We start from the raw sequence: 21146 nt of genomic DNA on the forward strand, positions 1-21146 counted from the left end.
TATTTTAAAATAGTTATCATTTGAAATTATAATTTCATTTCTCTTCCATTTTTTTCTTTTTAGCATTCTATTACGTATTCTTTTTCTTTAATTAAAAAATTATTATTTTTTCTAAAGTTCAATTTACAAAATGGCGTTTTTAAAGACTTATTTTATTTTTATAAAATTTTTTTAGCCTATTTTTAAAAATTTTTTGAATCTTTTTTTAATTTATTATTTTTTATTTGAGAAAGTAATTTGAAATAATATTTTAATTTCAATTTATCTTTAAAATTTTATTCTTTTTTATTTTTACATTATAATTCTTTTTTTTTATTTTTTAAAAATTTTATAATTTTTAATTTTCTTAAAAATTTTGAAGACAAGTATTTCGAATGATGTTTTTCAATTTAATTTCAAATTTTTATTTCTTTCATATTTTTTTCTCTTTTTTTATTTTCTATGATAATTTTTTTTAATTTCTTAAGATTTTTTTGGACATCTTTTAAAAAAAATTTGAAATAAAAAATCTAAATTAATTTTTTTAATGAATTACAAATTCAAATCTTTATATTTTAAAATTCAATCAAAATTAAAATTTTTAATTTATTTACTAATTTTAAATTTTAAAAAACATAATTTTTCATTTTCCCACGATTTTTTCCTTTATTTTTGGGTGGGAAAATTGGAAAACGCCATTTGGAATGGCGTTTTTAAAAGCGCCATTCCAAATGGCGTTTCTTCTTCTTTTTTTTTTTTTTGGGACGATGCCACCGTGGAAATGGGGGGTGACGTGGCAGGAGAAAAAACGCCATTCAAAATGGCGTTTTTCCCTCTCACATCACTTTGGTAAATAAGTTTGGTTTGAATATATTTTGGTAAAAAAGTTTTTTTTTTGTATTATTCGGGAAAAGAGCTCCAATAACTTGCTAGTTCAAAAGATAGTCTTGTGTATCAAATGATCCATTAAGCAAGTTTAAAACCCACTTTCCTATGCCTTTGCACTGGATTACCAAGTTAAGACCCTTTGAAAGTGTCCTCCGTACTATTTCTTTGTAAGCATTCAGTTCATTGGCATCGTCAGTCTTCCACCGTACAAATTCTCCTCAAATGGGTTTACAACATGCCTGCTTCTTCCGCTGCACATGCCAGCACGTGCATGTACAAATATATCAGGTTTGCTTGTATGCCCAGAAATGTACATCCAACACCCCTACCACATTAGAATACTTAATAGCTAAAAGTAACAGATATTATAAAACTAGGGCCCCAAAGTACATTAAAGATTAAATTCCTTACAAGTAATACTACTCTGGCCCAGGCATAACTTAATGTAATTAAAGCAAATCAGAAGGATTTTTGCTACCGCACTCCAAAATTTCTTTTAGTTATTTTATTGTTGATTATTTTTTAACCATTCATTTTTCAATGGACGGCACTGGTCTATTCATCAACAATTACTTTAAACTGGCCATGTAGATGATTGGTGTAATAAATAACTCAAATTTTATATACAATCTGCAAATCAAAAAGCTAATGGGGCATTTTGGAATTATCTTTCTCTCTTTCCGATAGAGTACTGCTCCTTTCTTACAGGAGTTGTCATGTTGTAAAGAGATAAGTGGCAGGCCCGAACAGTAGAGAAGGAAGAAGGGATAGCATATGACTGCGGAAAGGCGAATAATAGAGGAGGAGGGGGGAGGGGGCGACAAAGAGATGGGCGGAGAAGGAAGGGGAATGGAGGCGGTGCGGATGAGAAAATGAACAGCGGAGTTGTGGGCAAGAAAAGATGAAGGGGGCGGCATGTGGCGATGAGAAATCGAGCAATGGAGATATGGGCGGCGGAGGAGAAAGGGGGCGATGTGCGGCGGTGAAGAGATGAGTAGCAGGCACAATCGATAAGGAGATGGGTGAAGGAAAAAGAAGGGAGTGGTTGTGGCGGCAGGTCTGAACGGCAAAGAAGTGGGCGAAGAAGAAGGATGGGGGGTGGCGTGCGGCAGTGAGTTTAAATGCTGGAGAGGTGGGTAGAGAAGGAAGGAGATGACATGCAGCGGTAGGGAGGTCAATGACGGGAAGGCGGACGGCGAAAAGATAAACAACAGTGGAGAGATAGACGGTGAGGAAAAAGAATAATTAAAAATAATAAAATATTATTTTTTAAAAAATAATAAAATAAATTATAAAAAATAATAATTTTATAATATTTTAAATACATCATATAATAAAATATTATAAAGAAGTACTAATATTATATATATATATATATATATATATATATATATATATATATATATATCACAAAATCAAACGCTTGATCCAATGCGTTCATCAAAATTCAAGTCATCATTGTGGAACTCCATGTGATCCGTCGATGTGGTCTGAGATAAGTTTATTAAATTAAGGAAATCACAAAGTAAAATGTTGGTGAGCTGCATTCGGGACTGGATGGGGAAGGGTATTCATGTAGCTGGGCAGGTGCTAGAAATTGCATTGGTTTGCTTTCGAAGTCTAAACCATGGATCACCTTCCTAAAAAGTCATTGCTTGGAGATCTAAGCAAGATTGTTGGTAGACTTCCACATCAAACTAGTCCATAAGAAAATAACATAAAATTATGTAAGCTGGATGGTTCTAAAAGCAATATAGAGAGAAGCCATCCACGTCTCAACTGGGATTGAATAAGTCCACGAGCAAAGATGGAAGATCTGAATCGGTCTTACTTGCACGAAAACTTCAGTATCCACCCATGACTTCAAACTTGCTCCCTCGGTCCATTCTCAGTACGATTCGAACTCACCAAACCAAAACAGCAGCAACTCTTCAAAGCAATAATCTAAGAGATAATCATGAGTGAAGTATCTTATTGTCTTCCAGTACAAGGATTTCGATTTGCCGTTCTGGCTCTGACCATTTCATACAAAGTTTGTTTGCTTGTTTGTTGATATATGGCAGGTCAGTGGTTAATCAGCCAGATTTTTTCCTTTACGCCCCCACCCCCCCCAAAAAAAAAGCCAGGTTTTTTCAATATCTAGATTTTTCAAATGCACCAGTGTTTTTTTCCCTTGTTGATGAACAAATGCACCGATGGTTATAACTCTCCGCATAGCAACAAGAGGTTTCGGGTTGAATCATACATAGTTCATTGTTAAGTATTTGGAGCTAGATAGTTTTAGTGGGAACAGGTCTCCTTCCCTTTCTCTCTCAAAATAAAAGGAAAAAATCCAAATGATAAACTCAAAAGCCACAGATGATGACTAATTTAATTGTATTGGTAGTGGTTGATACTCTGCTTCTTCAATGTAGCATGCGCTGCTGATCTCATCCCTACTCATGCATGCACACACACACACATACATACATACATAAAGACACATGTATACATAACACACGTGTATACATGTACAAAGAAATATATCAAATATATGACTGCAGAAAAAGTTGTGCTTATTCCAACTGTTTCAGTGGAAGTAAATTTGCCAACTACTAAAATCCCACACAATTTTAGAAAATAATGAGTTGGCAATGATGGGAACAATTTTCAACCATCTATAGGAGTTATTTTCACAAAAAATAATGCAGGAAAACAAAATAAAGCACCACAACGATCTAAAGAGGGATATCACCAAACACTCTTAAGAGCCAAAACAAGAATACCAAGATTTTTTTTTGGAAAACCAATCAAGGAAAAACCATATGAAATTCGGAGTAAAAAAATCCACTATAAAATCAGAATAATGGCTACAAGTTTTCAAATCCCTTCTTAAGAATCATGAAAAAACGCAGGACTCTCTGGCTTTGGCAGCCAGAACTCTCTATCCTAGTATGAAACTCTACAAGCAAAATAGTTACAATTGGGCCATTTGGCGTAAGTGGGAAATCCCTCTTGGGCTGAACCCATGAAACAACAGGAATCAGCATAACAGGTCTCCTCGTGGGTCTGGATCCCTGATATTACCAGCCCAATAATCTTGGTATATACTTATCAAACAAGAGAAAAATTGCAACATTTTTCTAATGAAGAGATCCATTGCAAATAAAAATAAATTCATTGAGAAAGTTGGTGAGTTCTGACGGATTCGGTTATTGTCAAAAAGTGGTATTTTTTTAAAAATAGAAAACAAAAACTGGATGCTCTGCAGAAGCTCCAGATTTGCAAAGGTTAATTTGGGAAATAAATTCAGTAGCTTTGCCAATTTTATGGATGTCAGCCTATTGGAGCGGCGCTCCATGTAGTCGGCGTGTCATAACGACTTAACCTCTACGTATTCGAGGGTCATTTTGGGGAATAACAAAGTAGCAAAACGGAATGGTTTACCTCAGTTTATGGGAAAAGAGAGAGAGATGGTGCGGACGGACCGACAGTCTCCCAGCTGATCTCGGAGCTCACCCAACGCCACCCCACCCCACCCCACATTCTTTACGGCGGATCCGCGGGAGCTGGTTAGAGAGAAGCTGGCAGCGGGGATCTGGAAGCGGCTCTTCCCGGCGCGAGGCGGCGGAGGGCGGCGACCGGCGTACGGCCTAGGGCTTCAGGTGGACATTAGCAGGGGGAGTTCCAAAGCCACCGCCATGGGCATGGAGTGCTGCCGTGGCGCCAACCCCTTCCGCCTCTGCTCTGGCCTAAAGGTCATCGGCTACTTCATGATCCTCCTCGTCGTCTCGATCATCGCCGTCTCCTACTGCGCCGTCATCGTCATCGCCTGGGGCCCGCGCCTCTTCCGTGGTGGCCTTGTCTCCGTCCTCGCCTTCGCCATCGTCCTCGTCTTCCATCTCCTGGTACATGAAGTCACTCACTCATCCATCGCTTGTTATATATGTTCTGTTCTAATTCTCATTACGGTGACGGGCCCGAGCTTTTTCCGCTTTCCCCAACGTTATGCAGCTGTCGAAGAAATTACTTCAGGTTGGAAAGATCACAAATGAACAATTTTGAATGCTTTGGACCGGTGCACGTAGACAATTTAACCTACGATTTTAGCTGATCATGATGATAAGCGTCAGCAAAATGAGTTTGGTAAAATAAAATGTGTATATATTCTTTGATAGGATGAAATATGTAGTACGTTGGAAACGGGATGCGCCATTGTTGGTGGGGTAGATTAGGGTGAAATCGCAAGATTGGCGGGATAAATAATCTTATGTATCGGCTATAGCTGGAATTTTAGATTGATGAATTAAGGTGAACGTAGTAGAGAGTGCTGATATCTTTACTGAAAATGGATGAGTAGGGATGTCAACAAGCTGTGCTAGCTTATTTTGTTGTTAGCCAAGCCCAGGCTTCGGCTTCAGGCTTGAGGGTTGGGCCAAATCTTGCATTAGGCTCCCTTAGAAGCATGAGCCTATTGTTGCATGCTTAAGACTTCAACTTTTGGACCTCAACAAGTGTAGGAGATAGTTACTTGAGCCCATGAGTATATGATGAGGAAAGTTGCATTATGGGAGGTCGTGCTAAAAGATTTATGTTTCCTAACTAGAGTTCTTGGCTTCTTACATGCAATCTAGGTCTTTGTAGAATTTTAGGCTCCTTATCACATTATTGTGACTAAGCCATGAGGAGGATTGTATGCTTTTATGCGGCATTTGCCGAACCATCTTGATTGGATGGTTCAGAACATTCCAAGCTGTACCAACTACAAAGTGGTGCAGTTCGGCCGGCCAAATCAGAACACCGGATGAGGGAGGGGGGAAGAAGGGAGGAAAAGAGGGGATGACACCGCTAGAGGACCGGTGGTGGCCTGTCGAGACTATCGGGAGGCCATAGAGGCTTCAACGGCTTCGTGTCGCTTGATAGGGTGTTTAATCGAGAGATATAGAGAGAGGGAGGAATGAGGGTACCAGAGAAAGGTGCAGCCGATGGAAAGGCCATCGTGGCCACCGGACGGTGCAAAAGATGCAGATGGAGCCGCAGCCGTGAAACAAGGGTGACCGTCCCTATTCATCGTGTTTTTTCTAAAATGATGATGAATAGTGAAGCCGGCAAATCCATTGCTGGTTTCACTATTTCAGAATTTTTTTAAAAAAATTGAAGAAATAGTGAAATCGGTAAATCCATTGTCAGCTTCATTTCGGGGTTTTAAAAAAAAACTCACATGAAACAAGAGCGATTGCCTCTGTTTCACACCTGTGGAGCCATAGGCTGCGATTTTTCCATCCAACGGCCATGACGGCGAGCCAAAGGCCCTCCGACAGTCTCTTCACCAGCTTTCCCTCTCTTCTTTTCTTTCCTTTCCCCTTTCTATCTCTCTCTCTCATAGCTGAGATTTGGCGGAGGAAGCAAAAGCTTTGGCAGCCCTCCGAGTGTGCCCGCAGTCCGTTTGTGGCCACCGCTGGCATTTCCTTCGGCCACCCTCGCCCCCCTCCCCCTCTTCTCTTTTTCTCTTTTTTTTTCTCTCTGGTTTCTTTCTTCGCTTCTATGTCGGTTCGCACTATTGATTTAATCTACACCACTAAATTTGCTTGGAGACTAAAACATTGTAGGTTTCGATGGGCTCTTTCCTATGGATCAGTTGGATGCAAAAGAAGATGTTGCCAATTGTATTAATGTTCTACGTTATGGCATTTAAATTGAAAATAAGCACTATTTATCATGATCTACGAAACTTATAACATGCCTATATCAAAATTCAATAGATTTTGATGCATTAATCATAGCAAAATATTAGATTGGGCCCTTAGTTGCTAAACTTGGGATAGTGAGGATGAGGGGAATATAATATTTTAGAAGCCCTTTTAGTAAGGAAATGCTTAGAAATTGGTGCAGGTTTGAGATTCCAAGAAGATTCTGAAGAAGGTATGTTATCCTATAGCATATTCTGTCCTTTAAAATTAAACCATGATAGCTAACTATTTTCTCACGCACTTGATCAATAGATTGGAGACCGCCAAGTTATGTCATTACCAATGGTATGGACTCCCAAACCATCATTTCTAGCATGTTGCTTATGTGCTGCTTGCATTTATTTAACAAGTTTCCCAGTGCAAATAATGCCTTTTATATTATGTGTGGTGATAACTGTTGGGAAATAAATTGTTTGAAAATTAAAACATTGCCTTGAAGCAATGTTTTGAAAACCATACATGGGGTTGAGTTTCCTACTCTTTCTCTTGCACACTCACATGCACGCACACAACCAGAGAAGTTGTTCATCTACCTTGGACATGACCTTTGGAAGTTTCTGTCTGAAGCCTAAATTCTTACCTCATGTAAATATCTACTAAAGTAGATTCCCTTGTATCTGATCTTTATTGTTCAAATTACCTTAAATTCCAGAGTTAAACAGGAAGTTCTGACTTATATTCACATTTGAGTATCTTAGATTCCCTTGTATCTTCACAATCCTTTTTTTTCATACCTTTCTGCATCAGATAGATATTTTAAAAGAGCTTCCACATGTCCTTAAGCAAAACTTTTACCTGCTTCTTCTAAGAAGGTCATGATTGTCAGTTGATGACATATTGCCTTGTGAACTGGTTTTCTCAATCTGGTCAGTCACATGACAAACCATGAAAGACAACACCTCCATGGGCAGCCATTTCATATGTCCATACTAGAAACCAGTACTTCATATGTGTGTTTTTCTTTTTGGTAGCAGTACTTCATATGCATTTGACCATATACTTTTCTATCAGCCGATTCCCCTTTACTACCCCTTGGGTGATGAAACTTTACCTCAGACACATGTGATACAACTTGTTGCACTGGGAATTCATGATGTGAAATTAACACATTAGAAAAAACACAGGAGATGGTCCTTGTTACATTAGGAGTTCATGATGGGAAATAACTAAAGGGGACCATCTTTGTATCCTTTGTAGTTTTTGAATTTTTTTTGCGCTTTTGGACGCTAGTAACTTATTTCTGCAAACGATTCCTTTAGGCATTTTGCTTAGACAATCTCGAATGTTCTTGCGTAAGTCAATTACTGGAAAAGATCTCTAATCGAATATGAAAATATTGTTGTCTCTTTTGGCTTCAGGTCACCTTTTATCCATCTTCTAGTTTCTGTTATTAAATAAACAATGGATATATTAAATTCAAGTGTGCTTTTGAAATTCTTCAAGGAATATCTTTTTTTTTTTCCTGTTATTTTACTGCTTCTGAATGGAATTTGTTTTGGCTTCAAGTCATCTTTTATCCATCTTCTAGTTGCTATTATTAGACAAACAATGTCTCTATTAAATTCAAGCATGTTTTTTCAATTCTTCAAGGATATCTTTCTTTTCTGCAGCTTGCTTTGTTAATATGGAGTTATTTTATGGTAGTTTTTGTTGATCCGGGTTCTGTTCCTCTTAATTGGAGGCCAACAATTGAAGAAGAGAACTTAGAAATTGGAAGTTCTGTGACATTATCTGATTATGTTGCTCCTGAGACCAGCGCTTCTGCATGGTCCAGTTCAGAGGGGTTGGAAAGAAGACCAACTATAGGCTACTGCAGTCGCTGTCACAATAGCAAACCTCCACGTTGCCATCACTGTTCTGTTTGTAAGTCAGCCATTTGTGATGGAGTTAGAAGCTTGCCAAATAGATCTATTTTTGTAGGCTTAATTTCTTGCCCCAAACTTCTGCTTGAACATCAAAAAAGAGAGCTCTTTTTCCATGCTATGTAGGAGACTGCACTTATCAAAATTATCTCTTGTTTTACAATTCACTATCTTATTTATATTAATAACAATTGTGTTTGTGTATTTATGTATATCTGTGTCTAAATACCTGTTGATCTATTTATGCACATTCTTGAGCATAGTCTACATCCATGCACACATGCACCTGCATGCTTGTCTATAGATTATTGCTTTTTGTCCAACTAGTTCATCATAGTGGTTGCACAAAAATGTCTGTGCCCATTCTTTGCTTGCGGATCATGCAAGTATCCTATCTAACATAATGCACATATTAACATTTTGTGTTGGCCCAGCTAATATGTAGTCAAACTTGGGCAGCATGGTACCTATGTTACCTCCATAATGTTGAGTACAAAGTTACTCTGTTAAAATATGTAAGTGGAAGACATGGTAAACCATAACTCCAGTACCACCAGCCAAAAAAAAAAAGAAACAGTTCAGGCTGTTTAGCAGTGTAATCAGGAGAAACAGAGAATTCTATCAGAAAAATAATGATCTGCTTTAAGATTTCAGATCTAGGCTTTTGGACTGCAGGCCTGGGCTTCTCGGTAGTGACAAACTATTTTAAGGTAGAATCTTTAAGGCTTTAGGACTAAAGTAGTTGATAGTAGGATAAGATTTGAAATAGAAGGTGGAAGTTATCTTCAAGTTGAGCAACCAACAAGAAGGACAAATGCTCTTTCTGCTGTTGTTCCTGCATTTCAGCTCTGATAAGATGAAGAAAGAAGAAAGAGACTCAGCTAAATGTGCAGCAGGTCTTATGGGAGTTGGGATTAGGATTGGAATGGAGGGTGAAGAAGGAGAAAAAACAAGAAAGTAGGATAAAATTGGAGGATTCTGCTCTCGGTGGCAAAAAGAGGAAAGTAGAATGGAAGAAGAACAAGAAATGAATGAAGGAAGAAAAGAAGAAACGTGGAGGGAAGGGTATAAGATGGAAAGGGAATAAATAAAAGAAGAAAGAAGGGGGCATGCTAGTCCCAAGATGAGGTTGGAGGGTGCGTGAAGCCAATTGAGAGAATATGGAGACTATAAATTTTGGAAAGAAGGAAAAAAAATAGTCATCTTTATATTCTTTCTTTTTGGTTTTTGTTGGGGAAAGGGGGATGGGGTTGCTTCCTGTGTTCTCTCAAGAGATTTCTCACAATGATAACCATTGAATGAAGTTGCTAAAACTTTTGTCTTCTTAGCCCCATAAGAAATAAGGTAAGAATGAGATACTGTACTTCCCTAGTCACACATTAAGTCATTTGAAGAAATATGAGGAGAAAAGTAATGGTACATAATATGTATTGTCCACTTGCTGTCAAAAGAAACTAAGAGAAATGGATCTTATGCCAACTACATTGAAGAGTTCATTTGCATGCTTGTATGCATTGTTTTTAAACTCTTATGATTCACAAGCTGAATCTTACAATCCAGATCAAAATAGCCGGAAACTATCTGAATGCCATCCTCAGATCAGGATCACTTTAGGTTCGCAAGATTTAGATCCATATGGTGGACCATACATTCCTTTTGATCACAGGATCCAATTTGATAATGTATTTATATTATTAAATCACGTCTTAATCCATTTTTTTTTACCATATGGCTCTTAAATTACTTATCACTGATAAAACTCAAATAGTAAAATTAGCAAGTCTGTTATTGGAGTTCATAAAGTTATAAGTAAGAACTTTTTATATTTTTACAGTCATATGTTAAAACATTATCCTTGTTTATTGTAAGGCATTCTACATGGAAGGATTCTTAAATAGATAGATAGTATATAAACATCTTGAATAACCAAACCAAACAGAATTTTTGTTTCATTGGAGATGCTATGTATGGCCCTAAATTGGTGAAAACTAGACTAGTTGTATGTATGCTTTTTATTCCCCATTCATGCACTTTATGGTTGACACATGTTCCAATTTTCACATTTCTTTTATGTTCATGAATTTCTGAAAGTGATCAGAAAAATTTTATGGTCTATGATCCAATTCACAATCCAATATGATATCAGTCCTTCTATGATTTGCAACTTGATCCAGATCTTAACAACACTGTGTATATTGTCTGTCCGTTATTGGCTGTTTAAAAGTCTGTCATATCAGGGCGTTGCTTGGATTAGATGCCAAGATGTTCTTTAATCATACCTTACAACCTTTCTCAGGAGAGATCATCTAATATTAAGTGATTACACTTTGTAAATTAAGAAAACATCAATATTGATGTGTAAATGCAAATATAAAAATAATGTCCTCTGCTTCTATCTTTATGTCAAAGAGATAAGAAAGTGATATCTTGTAAATAAATATTGCAGAAATTAAGTTGATATTTAAGAGGGAAACAGAGACAACGGATCCCAGATGTGTATAATAGTTAAAAATTCACAACAAATGTTAGAACATAAACATAGAATAGTAGAAAACACATGATTGGTGCATGACATGCAGTGCCTAATTGTTAGATCTAAATGGGAAAAAATTTGATTCCTCAATGTGGCGATTCCCTTCTGTTTTTGTTTCTTTATTATCTATTGGTAATGATATGTAACAGAATATAGCCACAAGATCTCCGGAATCTGTTAAAATTAAAGTTTTAAGTGCTATGTGCTGATGCATGCCTGTGATAGTGCTTGGCACACAAAAAGCATCGTACGAAGCAAGTGAACAATTTCACTTGCATGCATGGGCATGGGGAGATGCACATGTTTTGGGTCTTCTTTTTTTTTTTTGGGTTCGTGAACTATTCTGAACATGTTTTTAAGACTCTTAGGCAGTAATCTTGGAATAAGTCAAAATATTCTTAGCCCCCGCTTTACTCCTGACTTAACTACATCACCTTGTAGTGTGAAATAATTTACTCTGAGTTCAAAGCAAAAAATTAATGTCTTTACTTTATAATATGCAATTTTGTGCCTTTGCCCCTTGAAATAAAGTTGGTTGTTAAAAGGTGTTTGGCAAAAATAGTTTGAGTAAGCTGGTTAGACAGGCTTTATTTCATCCCAACCCAGTTCCTTTTTTTTTTTTTTTGGTTTGATTAAAAGGGAAGAGGAACTGACCCAAATTTGTTCAACCAATAAACCAAAAGATTTTACATTCTGATGCCATGTGGAAGTCTTGAAATACATTGAAAACTATTATAGGTTCTGTGGTTTGAAAGCAACCAGTCAATAAACAGATGAATACAGTATTTTAGTGTAGATGAAACTGGATTGGATTTCTTCAGGAAGAGATGTTGGTTCCTTTCTTTCCAAATTGCCTAGCAGATTGCAATTTTCATGTGGTCCCAAGCTAGTCCAATTAGCTATTGAGTCTTCCTTTGACACCAAGTTGACCAAAGAGCAGGCACAGTATATGGGGAGCCCTTGATGTTCGGTGCTTGTGAAACTTGGTCCCATATTCTCCTCATAGCACCGAATCAAAGAAACAGGTGATGATGGATTCCTTATGGGTACTGCAGAAGGGGCAATTGGCATCCACTGTCATTCCCTTTTTGATGAGAGCGTCTTAACCAAGCTCTATCCTGAACCAGTCTCAGCTTTAGGTGTTACTTGTTCCCAAAAAACAATAGGAACCCCATCCAAAATTAAGACATGTATACGTGTTGGTTGCTATGCTCTGTATTATTTAAGGTGATATGGCACAATATTACACCCTGATATTGTGTAGCAGCAGAAAATGACATGGGCTTATTAGAATATGTGGCAATCGTTGCTGAAACACATAATATTATGAAAAACAGAGAAATCATTCTTAGGAATTAATTTATTATATCATGAATACTAAGATGTCACAATACAACACTACTAACGTACACCTCATTTAGAATGAAGGAAAACAGTTGTATTTGATTTGAATATTATCAAAAGAGAACCTAGAAACAATATCATCATACTATTCAATACAAATCTTTGTATTCCTCTGTTCTGTATTAATGTTGTATGAACATAAAAATTTATGTTCTGCTAATATGTCTCCCTTCAATTTAGTATTGCAAAATTCTGTATTAAATAACACCACCCTTCTAATTTTTGTTGGAATTAGAGAAGAAAAAAATAGGTATTAAATTACTTTTGGCTTGGTGCTAGTTCATACTTGTCCTTGCCAAGCATATCAAACTGGCATGGCTTGGTGTGGGCTGTTATGGGGAGCATGAGCCTGGCTATTAAGTTAGCTGGGCAACCTCCATTGTCATGCATCGGCCAAGCCCTGGCATGCATCTGGTGCATGGAATGAGTTGGCTCAGTCTGTCATAACAAATTATGAAGTTAATAATACAATTATTATTCTTTAGAAGATGTAGATTTGCCCTCAACATTTTGTTTTTTGGCTATGTTATCTTTTGCAGTATTAAGTTGATACCTATTGTTCAATGTAAGCTACCATAGTTTTTGGTTCAAATTTCATCACATATGCTTGATTTTTTGCAGGTCAAAGATGCGTCCTGAAGATGGATCATCATTGTGTATGGGTTGTCAACTGTGTTGGAGTACGCAACTACAAGTGTTTTCTTCTTTTCCTGGTATGTTTAGAATTCTTTGAGGTGAAATGCCTGTCAAGTTAATTTGTTCGTAAGATTCTGGTTGACAAGTTGTAGTTGAGATATGTAGCTTGCATCTTTTAATTGCCTAAACCAATACTGTTTCTACTGTAAGTGTTCCTCTGTCAGGAGTTTTGTAAGTTCAAGTGTCAGGCACTTGAAGATACCCGGACACTTTGGTAACCTTGCCAGGTGTCTAGGTAAGTATATGGTATCTTTTGTTTGGTAAACCAATCCAAATTTTGCTGAATATGAATAGAGATTTTTCACTACAATAGCTCAGCATGGAACAACTGACCAGAACAACCAAGGTGCGAGATGGTTCTTGAAAAAAATGTTGCACGTGTACAAAATGGGATGAAATAAGTGATAGTGTAGCATAGGTAGATTGAATGTCCACTACTGCATTCTTGTTTTGAACCTACAAAACATTTTTACATGTTTCTGCATCTGCTGTTTCATTCTATTGGTATATATTTTTCAATGTATTTACTCCTAAATCTTCTATTACATCTGCCGCTGACACTTAGATACTGTATACACTTGTTTCCTGTGTGCTTTTTACTATTCTAGTATTAGATATATTATTATCAAGGGCCAGTCCAATGTTATTGCATGTTTCTGTTGAAAATACATGTTTTGAAATTAAGGACAGCAAATAACTCACCCACAACTACAATATAGTAACTTAGGACTAGGTCACATCCCAAGAGGGCGTTATTGCTTGCTGAAATTTCTGAAAAGCACACGGCAATTTTCATTTTCGTTGTTGTATGTTGCCTCCGTTCCTGGTGCTCCATACAAGGTTGCAGACTTCACCAAGGAGGTTCATGATTGTTAGTGTTTTTTCTATCATGTAGTCAGCATATGAACTATTATTGGTTTGATGACACTCGAAAATTCAGATATATGAAGTTGTGTATTCGATGTGCTACCTGCATCCTTATGTATTATCCATAGCTACTGGAGATGAGGGCTATGATAAACTGTAAATTGTGTAAATAGATCTACTGCTTCTTGTTTCTTAAGGATTACTGCATTTAAAACTGGCTTCTTTTGTTTCTTAATGGATTAAGGAAGTATAAAAAGTTGGAATTGGTTAAGACGAGCCATAGAGATGAAATGCATTTGTTGGACATTTTTGAATTTCCTTCACTCATTAAGGATAAAACAAATGAATGCAAGCGTCATCTAACTCTTTCATTTTAGACAAGTATTTTATGGCCAACATTTACAACCAGAAGGACCCATTTATTAATAATCCTCATCATGGGTGTGGAAAAAATAGTAAGATCATGCTAGCTGGTGCTAACCATTAAAAAAGCAAAGCTCGAGGTGTCAGCGATTGAGAAAGCAATGCTAGATCCATTGTATTTTGAACTTCAGAGAGGGTATCTTTAATTGCTATGTTTCTCATGGTGCCATAATTCACTTCAGCAAGCATGCCAAGAAGATTGTAAAGGACTGAACCAATGCTAAGCATTCTAAGTGTCTAACTATACTGTTACTAATTATATAGTCTGTTGCTATGGAAATGGTTTCAGTGCTTTCTTTGTTATTTGATATTGCATTAGACCTAACAATTTATTTACTTTCTTTTTTTGTTGCTTAGCTCTATACTTTCCTTGAGACGGTTTTAGATACTCTTGCATTACTTCCACGTTTTATCAAGTTCTTTGGTGATGCAAGGAATCATAATAGCTCACCCGGCAAGCTTGCTGTCACATTTCTTGCTTTTGGTAAGCCTTTGCCCAAACATTTATCACTATATCTATAAAGTTTCTGTAGTGAGGTAGTTCTAAAAGGTTGTTCTTTGATGCAGTTCTTAATCTAGCTTTTGCACTGAGCCTCCTTTGTTTTGTGGTCTTGCACACATCTCTTGTTTTAAGCAATACGACTACAATAGAGGTAATATATAACCATTTTGAACTCCATTTATTTTATTTTTTTCTATTTGTCATATCATATTTTTATGTTTGTTACAACTTAAGGCTATAGATGTATACCAGATTTGTAGTACTCTCGATGTTCTCCTGAAAAAAAAAAATGCATTTATATGTAGAACTTACATATAAAATTATGCAAGGGTCAATTTGCCTGTATGATTATGCTACCCATTTTAGGTTCACGAGAAGAAGAAAGCAGCTGTATGGAAGTATGACTTAGGAAAGAGGAGAAATTTTGAACAGGTGATGCCATTTGGCTAGGGCATTTATTATTTCCAGACATTCTGTTTGCTTCTTATTTTCCCTTCTGATATTATGTTATTATAGGTTTTTGGCACTAAAAAGTCACTCTGGTTTCTTCCGTTGTACTCGCAAGAGGATTTAGAAAAGATGCCTGCGCTTCAAGGCCTAGATTTCCCAACCCGTTCAGATGTTGAAACGTAAAGAATGGTAGATCTAACATTTCACCCCTGCCTGAACTTGTCATTAACTAGCTGTTCATTGTGTAGCTGGTTAGCTTATGTAGAGTTTTCATATTGTGAATTAATTTTATCAATCTTGTTTGTGACAAAATCACCTGTACCTAACAAGTGAGAGAATGACTAACCTCATCGATTTTCAAAAAGTCATTCTTGGATTTCATCATTATCTTGGACGGTGGTTGTCATTTATCTTTCATAAGTTGCTCATAAATAAAAGAAGTGCTCATCTCTTACCAAAAAGAAAAAAAAGGTGTTCAGCAAGAATTTTATAAACTATCAAATGGCTGATTTCTTAACTGTTGCAGACATGTTTCAAAGAAGACAAGAACTGGCTTCTATGGTCGTCAGATTATTAGTGATTGGTTTGAAGGTAACTCACTGCTTTCTTGGATTCTATTGCTCCATGAGATTCTACATTATGCATGAAGTTAAAAAGAGTAAGTGCTATTTGTCCCCCACAAGGTCCATGGAACGGCTGCAAAGCAAGGTTCTTTAAGGAACTGCCAGGGGCAAAGTTCGCATCTTGGCCCTGAACCTGGTTTACCTTCTTAAATTTGGGTTTGTGATTCTGAACTAAATTGCTGGGGGTAGATAGTTGTCATAAAGAAAAGATTTTAGCATGCATTTGTTGAAATACATCTTTTTTACGAAATTGTTTATGATTCATTTGATTGGAATTGTATATTATGTTCTTAACATAAATCATTATACATTTGGACTTTGCAAGTTACTAGATCAAATGCTTCAAATAGACCCATGGTGAAGAAATAAAATCCTATGGCAAAGAGATTAGGATAAATTGTCGGTAAGGTTAATAATGTGCATTGGACAAATGAACAACCTATTGCTCATAGCGTCGTGCAGCACTATATGACCTCCATTCAAGTTTAGAGAGTAGCCCCCTCTTACAGTTTGCTACTGAAAAAAGCCTTCTTCAGACAATTTAGATATCCTTGGATGAGAAATTTTGTGCATCACTTTTTGATGCAGAAAATGCATACTGTCCAATCACATTGGATATCGTAGTGCAATTAATAATGTGATAGGTATTTAATACTGTTTATTTTTTTTTTCAATTTTTTTTGATGAAAATATTTTCTCTCTTTGCAGAATAAAGAAAAAATAATATATACTTTTTCTTGATGCTTTATATGATTTTCTGTGAATATATATGGCATCATAAATAATATATATAATTTTTTATATTTTTATATAATATCTTATTGATTATTATAACTTCCTGATATTATATGACTTTCTGTGAATATATATGACATTCTGAATAATATATATAACTTCCAGTGAATATATATGATTTTTTTGTGTCTTATATGACTTTCTGTGAATATGTATGACATTCTGAATAATATTTATGACTTCATGTGAATATATATGACATCCTGAATAATATATATATGACTTTTTGATGTCTTATATGATTTTCTATCAATATATATGATATCTTGAACAATATATATGACTTACTGTATTTTTATATGATATTCTGTTGGTTATCATATAACCAACAGGATATCATATAAAGATATAAGAATTCGTATATATTATTCAGGATGTCATATATATTCACAAGAAATCATATATATTGTTCAGAAAGTCATATAAGATATCAGGAAGCTATAATAATAAATTAGATAAAAAAAAATTATATATATTGTTTGTGATGTCATACATACTCACGTAAAGTCATATAAGACATCAAGAAATAATAATACTATTTTTTGTTCTAAAGAGAGAAAATATTTTTTTAATCTTATTATTAATTATTCTACGTCGCACAATCGGCTACCGCACTCTACCTCAGATTTTCTTCTCTGCTGCAGAAAGTATATTTCTCGTCCAGTTTCATCGAATAGGGCTTGGGATTGCATCCATTTCATTTATGCCGGTAAGTACAACCATTGAGACTGAAAGCAAAGAAAGAAACAGCTAGGAGAGTGCAAATGCCATCGTCTTCTTTGGTGCAAGGTTGGAGAAGTCGAAATCTGACTGTTGAGCCATAAGAATCTGCTCACAAAACATAGTAAGAAGAAAAAAAAAGAAATAATAGGTAACTTTCACGTCTGCATCCATCTCTTTATTTGAAATAATGTAGTTGGAACGGTAGTGAGGATCCACGGCATCGTGGAAGGATTCGGAAGCGCCAATAGCTTGAGTTCGTCGTGGTTCAATTTGCATAGTATCTGCACCTCCGCATGAAGAAGACAGAGAGGAAGGAGTTATAAAATGGAGGAAGAAGACGAAAGATGCAATCCATGTCCTCTGGTTTGAGATAGTTGTTGGTTCTATTTGGCCTTTCAATATTTGATTCCTCTATCTTAACCTTTAACAGTTTCCGGTAGTAGATATTTTCAAAATAATAAAAGATTTGACGTTTTATTTTAAACCAAAACCAGTTAGATATTTTCAAAATAATAATAAAAGATGTGACGTTTTATTTTAAATCAAAATCAGCCTAACTGTAGTTCTTTGTTGGCTGGTGGATGTTTAGAAAAGCCTTGTGCTGGCATCTGTGCCACAAATGCGCAAAGTTACGTGGATAATTTTGACTTCTCGTGTTGCTCTTAATTGCATTGTATAAATATGTGCGATGAAAATGAGATGATTCATGTTTGTCTGCACAAAGATGGAACCAATCATCTGCGTGCAAGCTGGAACATAGAAGGATGATTTGATTGCAAGCAATAACTCGTCCACTTGTTGTGTAAGGTACAGTAGCCCTCTAACAATTAATAATCATGTTGGGAACAAATATTAAGAGTTGCGGGAGTTCCATATATTATAAACTCACTAATTACATCTACAGAGAATAATTCATTATCGCAGAATTTGATGAATTAATCGATATGATCCCATTTAGATGTGCCCAAAAATATGAAGTCAATGGTGCCTTAAACATAGATCCACCTCTCAAGTTGCATCACAAAATGGTTCAGATGTTGTCACTCCTTTTATAACCTGAAATCTTTACCGAAGAAAAGGGAGGAAACAAAATCAAAGGTTGACTTTCGTAGGATGTAAATCCCAAAATTTTGAACTTGCATAGTTTAGATATGGATGAGTCTCTCCCATTCTCCTTGCGAGAGATCAAACATGACTTTAATACCAGCCCTCTCTTTCTAATGGTAGTAGATTGACATAAATGTCCAGACTTTTTTCTAAATTGCAGTCTTTATCATCCAATTAATAACTAATATAACGCATTTTTAAAAACAAAAATTAAATGCAAGACTTGTCATGAACTCTGGCTCCACGTCCTTTTCTTTTCTCCAGCTGAATGCAGCCTTGCGTTCTCCCTCCAATACAAAGATTCTTTATTTACCAAAAAAAATATATATATAAAGATTCTTTGATCAAAGTTTTTGGCCTACTGTTGGACCCACATATGACTCCCATGTATATTTCTACTTGGACTTCCTATCTTAGCTTCCCGTCCTGACCTCTTATGTCTCGTATTTTGGCACGAAACTGCAACACATTATCCTAACCAATGCCTCTGACGTGCCAATTCCTTCCATCGCATAAACAAAGTTTCCCAAGGGGCTCCCAGCATTCTTATCAAAAAAAAAAAAAAAGGGTCTACTCGTAGCTAATTAATGACATCATTTGTAGAAACCAACAAGCAAAGGGTCATCTCAAATCGTCACCTCCTAATGTACTTGGACAAACACCTAAAGCATTTTCTTTTTCCCCTATTCTTGATGGAGAGACAAATCTACAAGCATGACCTATATGGCTGAAACATCTAAATCTCATCAATTAGCTTCTTCTTTCTTGAAATGTTGGAGCATAGAAATAAAACAGTAGCTAACGTGATCCCCTACGTCAGTATGCCATCATATTATCTCAATATTCTAGCTACGCACGATAGATTTAGTCTTTGGTCATTAGATAAGCGGGTGCAAACTCCTGCTCCTCCTCACCTCTGCCGCCTTCATAGACCGTGCACATAACATCCAATCGATAAGCCCGAAATGACGACTCTAATCTCCGGCACAAACGAGAAGGGAACCTCACATAGGTGAAAAAAAATTACAGGAATCCCCCCTATGGATGAGATGGAGCAAGAGAAGGCCCCTCCGGTGGAGAAGATCTCGGCGTTGTCTCTGACGTGCCTGGTCCTCGTTAGCGCTCTTGGAGGCTTGCTATTGGCGCGGTGGGCTCTCGTGTATCACCCCAACAACGAGCAGCTGTGGATGGTTCCGGTGGGCCTCGTCTTGTGCGGCACCCCCGTCATGGTGTGGTTCGCCGACTTCGCCGCTACGGTCTGAGGTGGGAGGCCGGCGAGCGGGGGTGGGGGGGCCGGGCGGGAGCATGGCATTACACGCTTTTTACACTGGTATATTAGAAAGTCAGATTGCATGAAGGGTAATTATATATATATATATGGTTCTCCATCAAATATTTGTTGATGATGGAAAATTAGCTAATGGTGTCTGTGCTCGCATTGTTTGATGATTATTGATAATAGAACAAAAGAATTACTGATTGAGGAATCACTTAGCATAGTGCTTACACAAATTTCGAATAAGAACCTCTTTTTATGTTATGGAGCTTCATTTGATTGCATATATAGAATGATGAAGTAAATCGTCTATGATTAGGCTTCTTTCCTTTAGGACATGAGGTTTAGCAACATGGTTATTTACAGTCCTTTTTTAATGAGAAAGGGAGACAGAAAACTCCACCAAGTTTGTTAATGAAGAAAAGTTACATATATAATGAGGGTTATTATGATCAAATTATTTTATTGTATATGGCAATATATAGTTAGCATAACTGAGTTTTGTCCGACGTAGTGAGAAAGATCAATATGTTCACTTCCATCCTCTGAGAAATGATTTAAAATTTTTTTTAAGATAATCATAATCTTAGAAGACGAATATCTAAAATAATCAATTATTTGATTTACTATATTCAAATCCAGTGATATCTTTCCAAGTCTGCAATAAGTTTGACAATAAATTGACAAATAACTTTAGGAAACAATTTGATATTGTAAAATACAATATTCTAGATGGGCTATATCCTACAATTTGATCCGGAGGGATGAAAGATGGAGATTTTGCACCGTACTGACAGCTTTGTTTAAAGTTCAAAGGATAAAATTTTCATAATCAGACCAATCATGAAAGAAATTATGGTCGGATATGCTTTGAAAATATCCATCAAAAAATGGATGGTCACGCGCATATTGAAATACTAAGAAAAGATGAATGGATAAATCCTAAAAATATTTGAACAGTTTAAACAAACATCACATAACCATCCCTTAATCTTTTATGGATGTCCCAATATGCACGTAACAGACGATGATGGTCCGACCATAATTTTTTACATAGTCAGTCTGACTATAGAAATTTTATCTAAGTTCATATGCTAAAAAGCCTAGAGGTTCGTGAACATAGTAAATACCAGTCATTTTTTTTCTTTTTATTCTTTGTCGTCTATTGCTTGATTTTGACTTAGGAACCCAAGTCTGTTTCATTGGCATATTTATTTATTCTCTTGCACGGTGATCCTAGGGAGAACTTGCTAGTTGTTGCCCAATTGTGGACCCAATAGTGTCATTGT

At 36.3% G+C, this 21146-nt stretch overlaps 1 protein-coding gene across 3 annotated transcripts; it reads left to right on the forward strand.

The window, feature by feature from the left end:
* Nucleotides 1-4332: 4332 nt before the first annotated feature.
* Nucleotides 4333-20071, forward strand: LOC105043333 (probable protein S-acyltransferase 12). 3 transcript variants are annotated; one of them, XR_831674.4, is made up of 9 exons: nucleotides 4333-4754; nucleotides 8207-8459; nucleotides 13017-13108; nucleotides 14739-14865; nucleotides 14949-15034; nucleotides 15250-15315; nucleotides 15400-15522; nucleotides 15860-15924; nucleotides 17396-20071. XR_831674.4 is itself a non-coding variant. In XM_010920843.4 (8 exons), the coding sequence occupies exons 1-7, from the start codon at nucleotides 4548-4550 to the stop codon at nucleotides 15514-15516; spliced, it is 948 nt and encodes a 315-aa protein (XP_010919145.3). In that variant the 5' UTR covers nucleotides 4333-4547; the 3' UTR covers nucleotides 15517-15522; nucleotides 15860-16287. The 3 variants fall into 3 exon arrangements, 1 of the variants encoding a protein (XP_010919145.3); XR_831673.4 differs by lacking the exon at nucleotides 17396-20071 and adding an exon at nucleotides 16017-16287; XM_010920843.4 differs by lacking the exon at nucleotides 17396-20071 and having other exon boundaries at nucleotides 15860-16287.
* The last annotated feature ends 1075 nt before the right edge of the window (nucleotides 20072-21146 follow it).

This window comes from Elaeis guineensis, chromosome 4 (genome assembly GCF_000442705.2).
Source record: "Elaeis guineensis isolate ETL-2024a chromosome 4, EG11, whole genome shotgun sequence".
In the NCBI taxonomy this organism is placed as follows: domain Eukaryota; kingdom Viridiplantae; phylum Streptophyta; class Magnoliopsida; order Arecales; family Arecaceae; genus Elaeis; species Elaeis guineensis.

What these genes read in the sequence shown, in the direction of transcription:
- LOC105043333 (XM_010920843.4), top strand. Translation starts at nt 4,548, where the DNA reads ATGGGCATGGAGTGCTGCCGTGGCGCCAACCCCTTCCGCCTCTGCTCT. An exon ending in TTGCCATCACTGTTCTGTTT is followed by an intron (nt 8,460 to 13,016) that starts GTAAGTCAGCCA and finishes GATTTTTTGCAG; the next exon opens with GTCAAAGATGCGTCCTGAAG. An exon ending in GCAATACGACTACAATAGAG is followed by an intron (nt 15,035 to 15,249) that starts GTAATATATAAC and finishes TACCCATTTTAG; the next exon opens with GTTCACGAGAAGAAGAAAGC.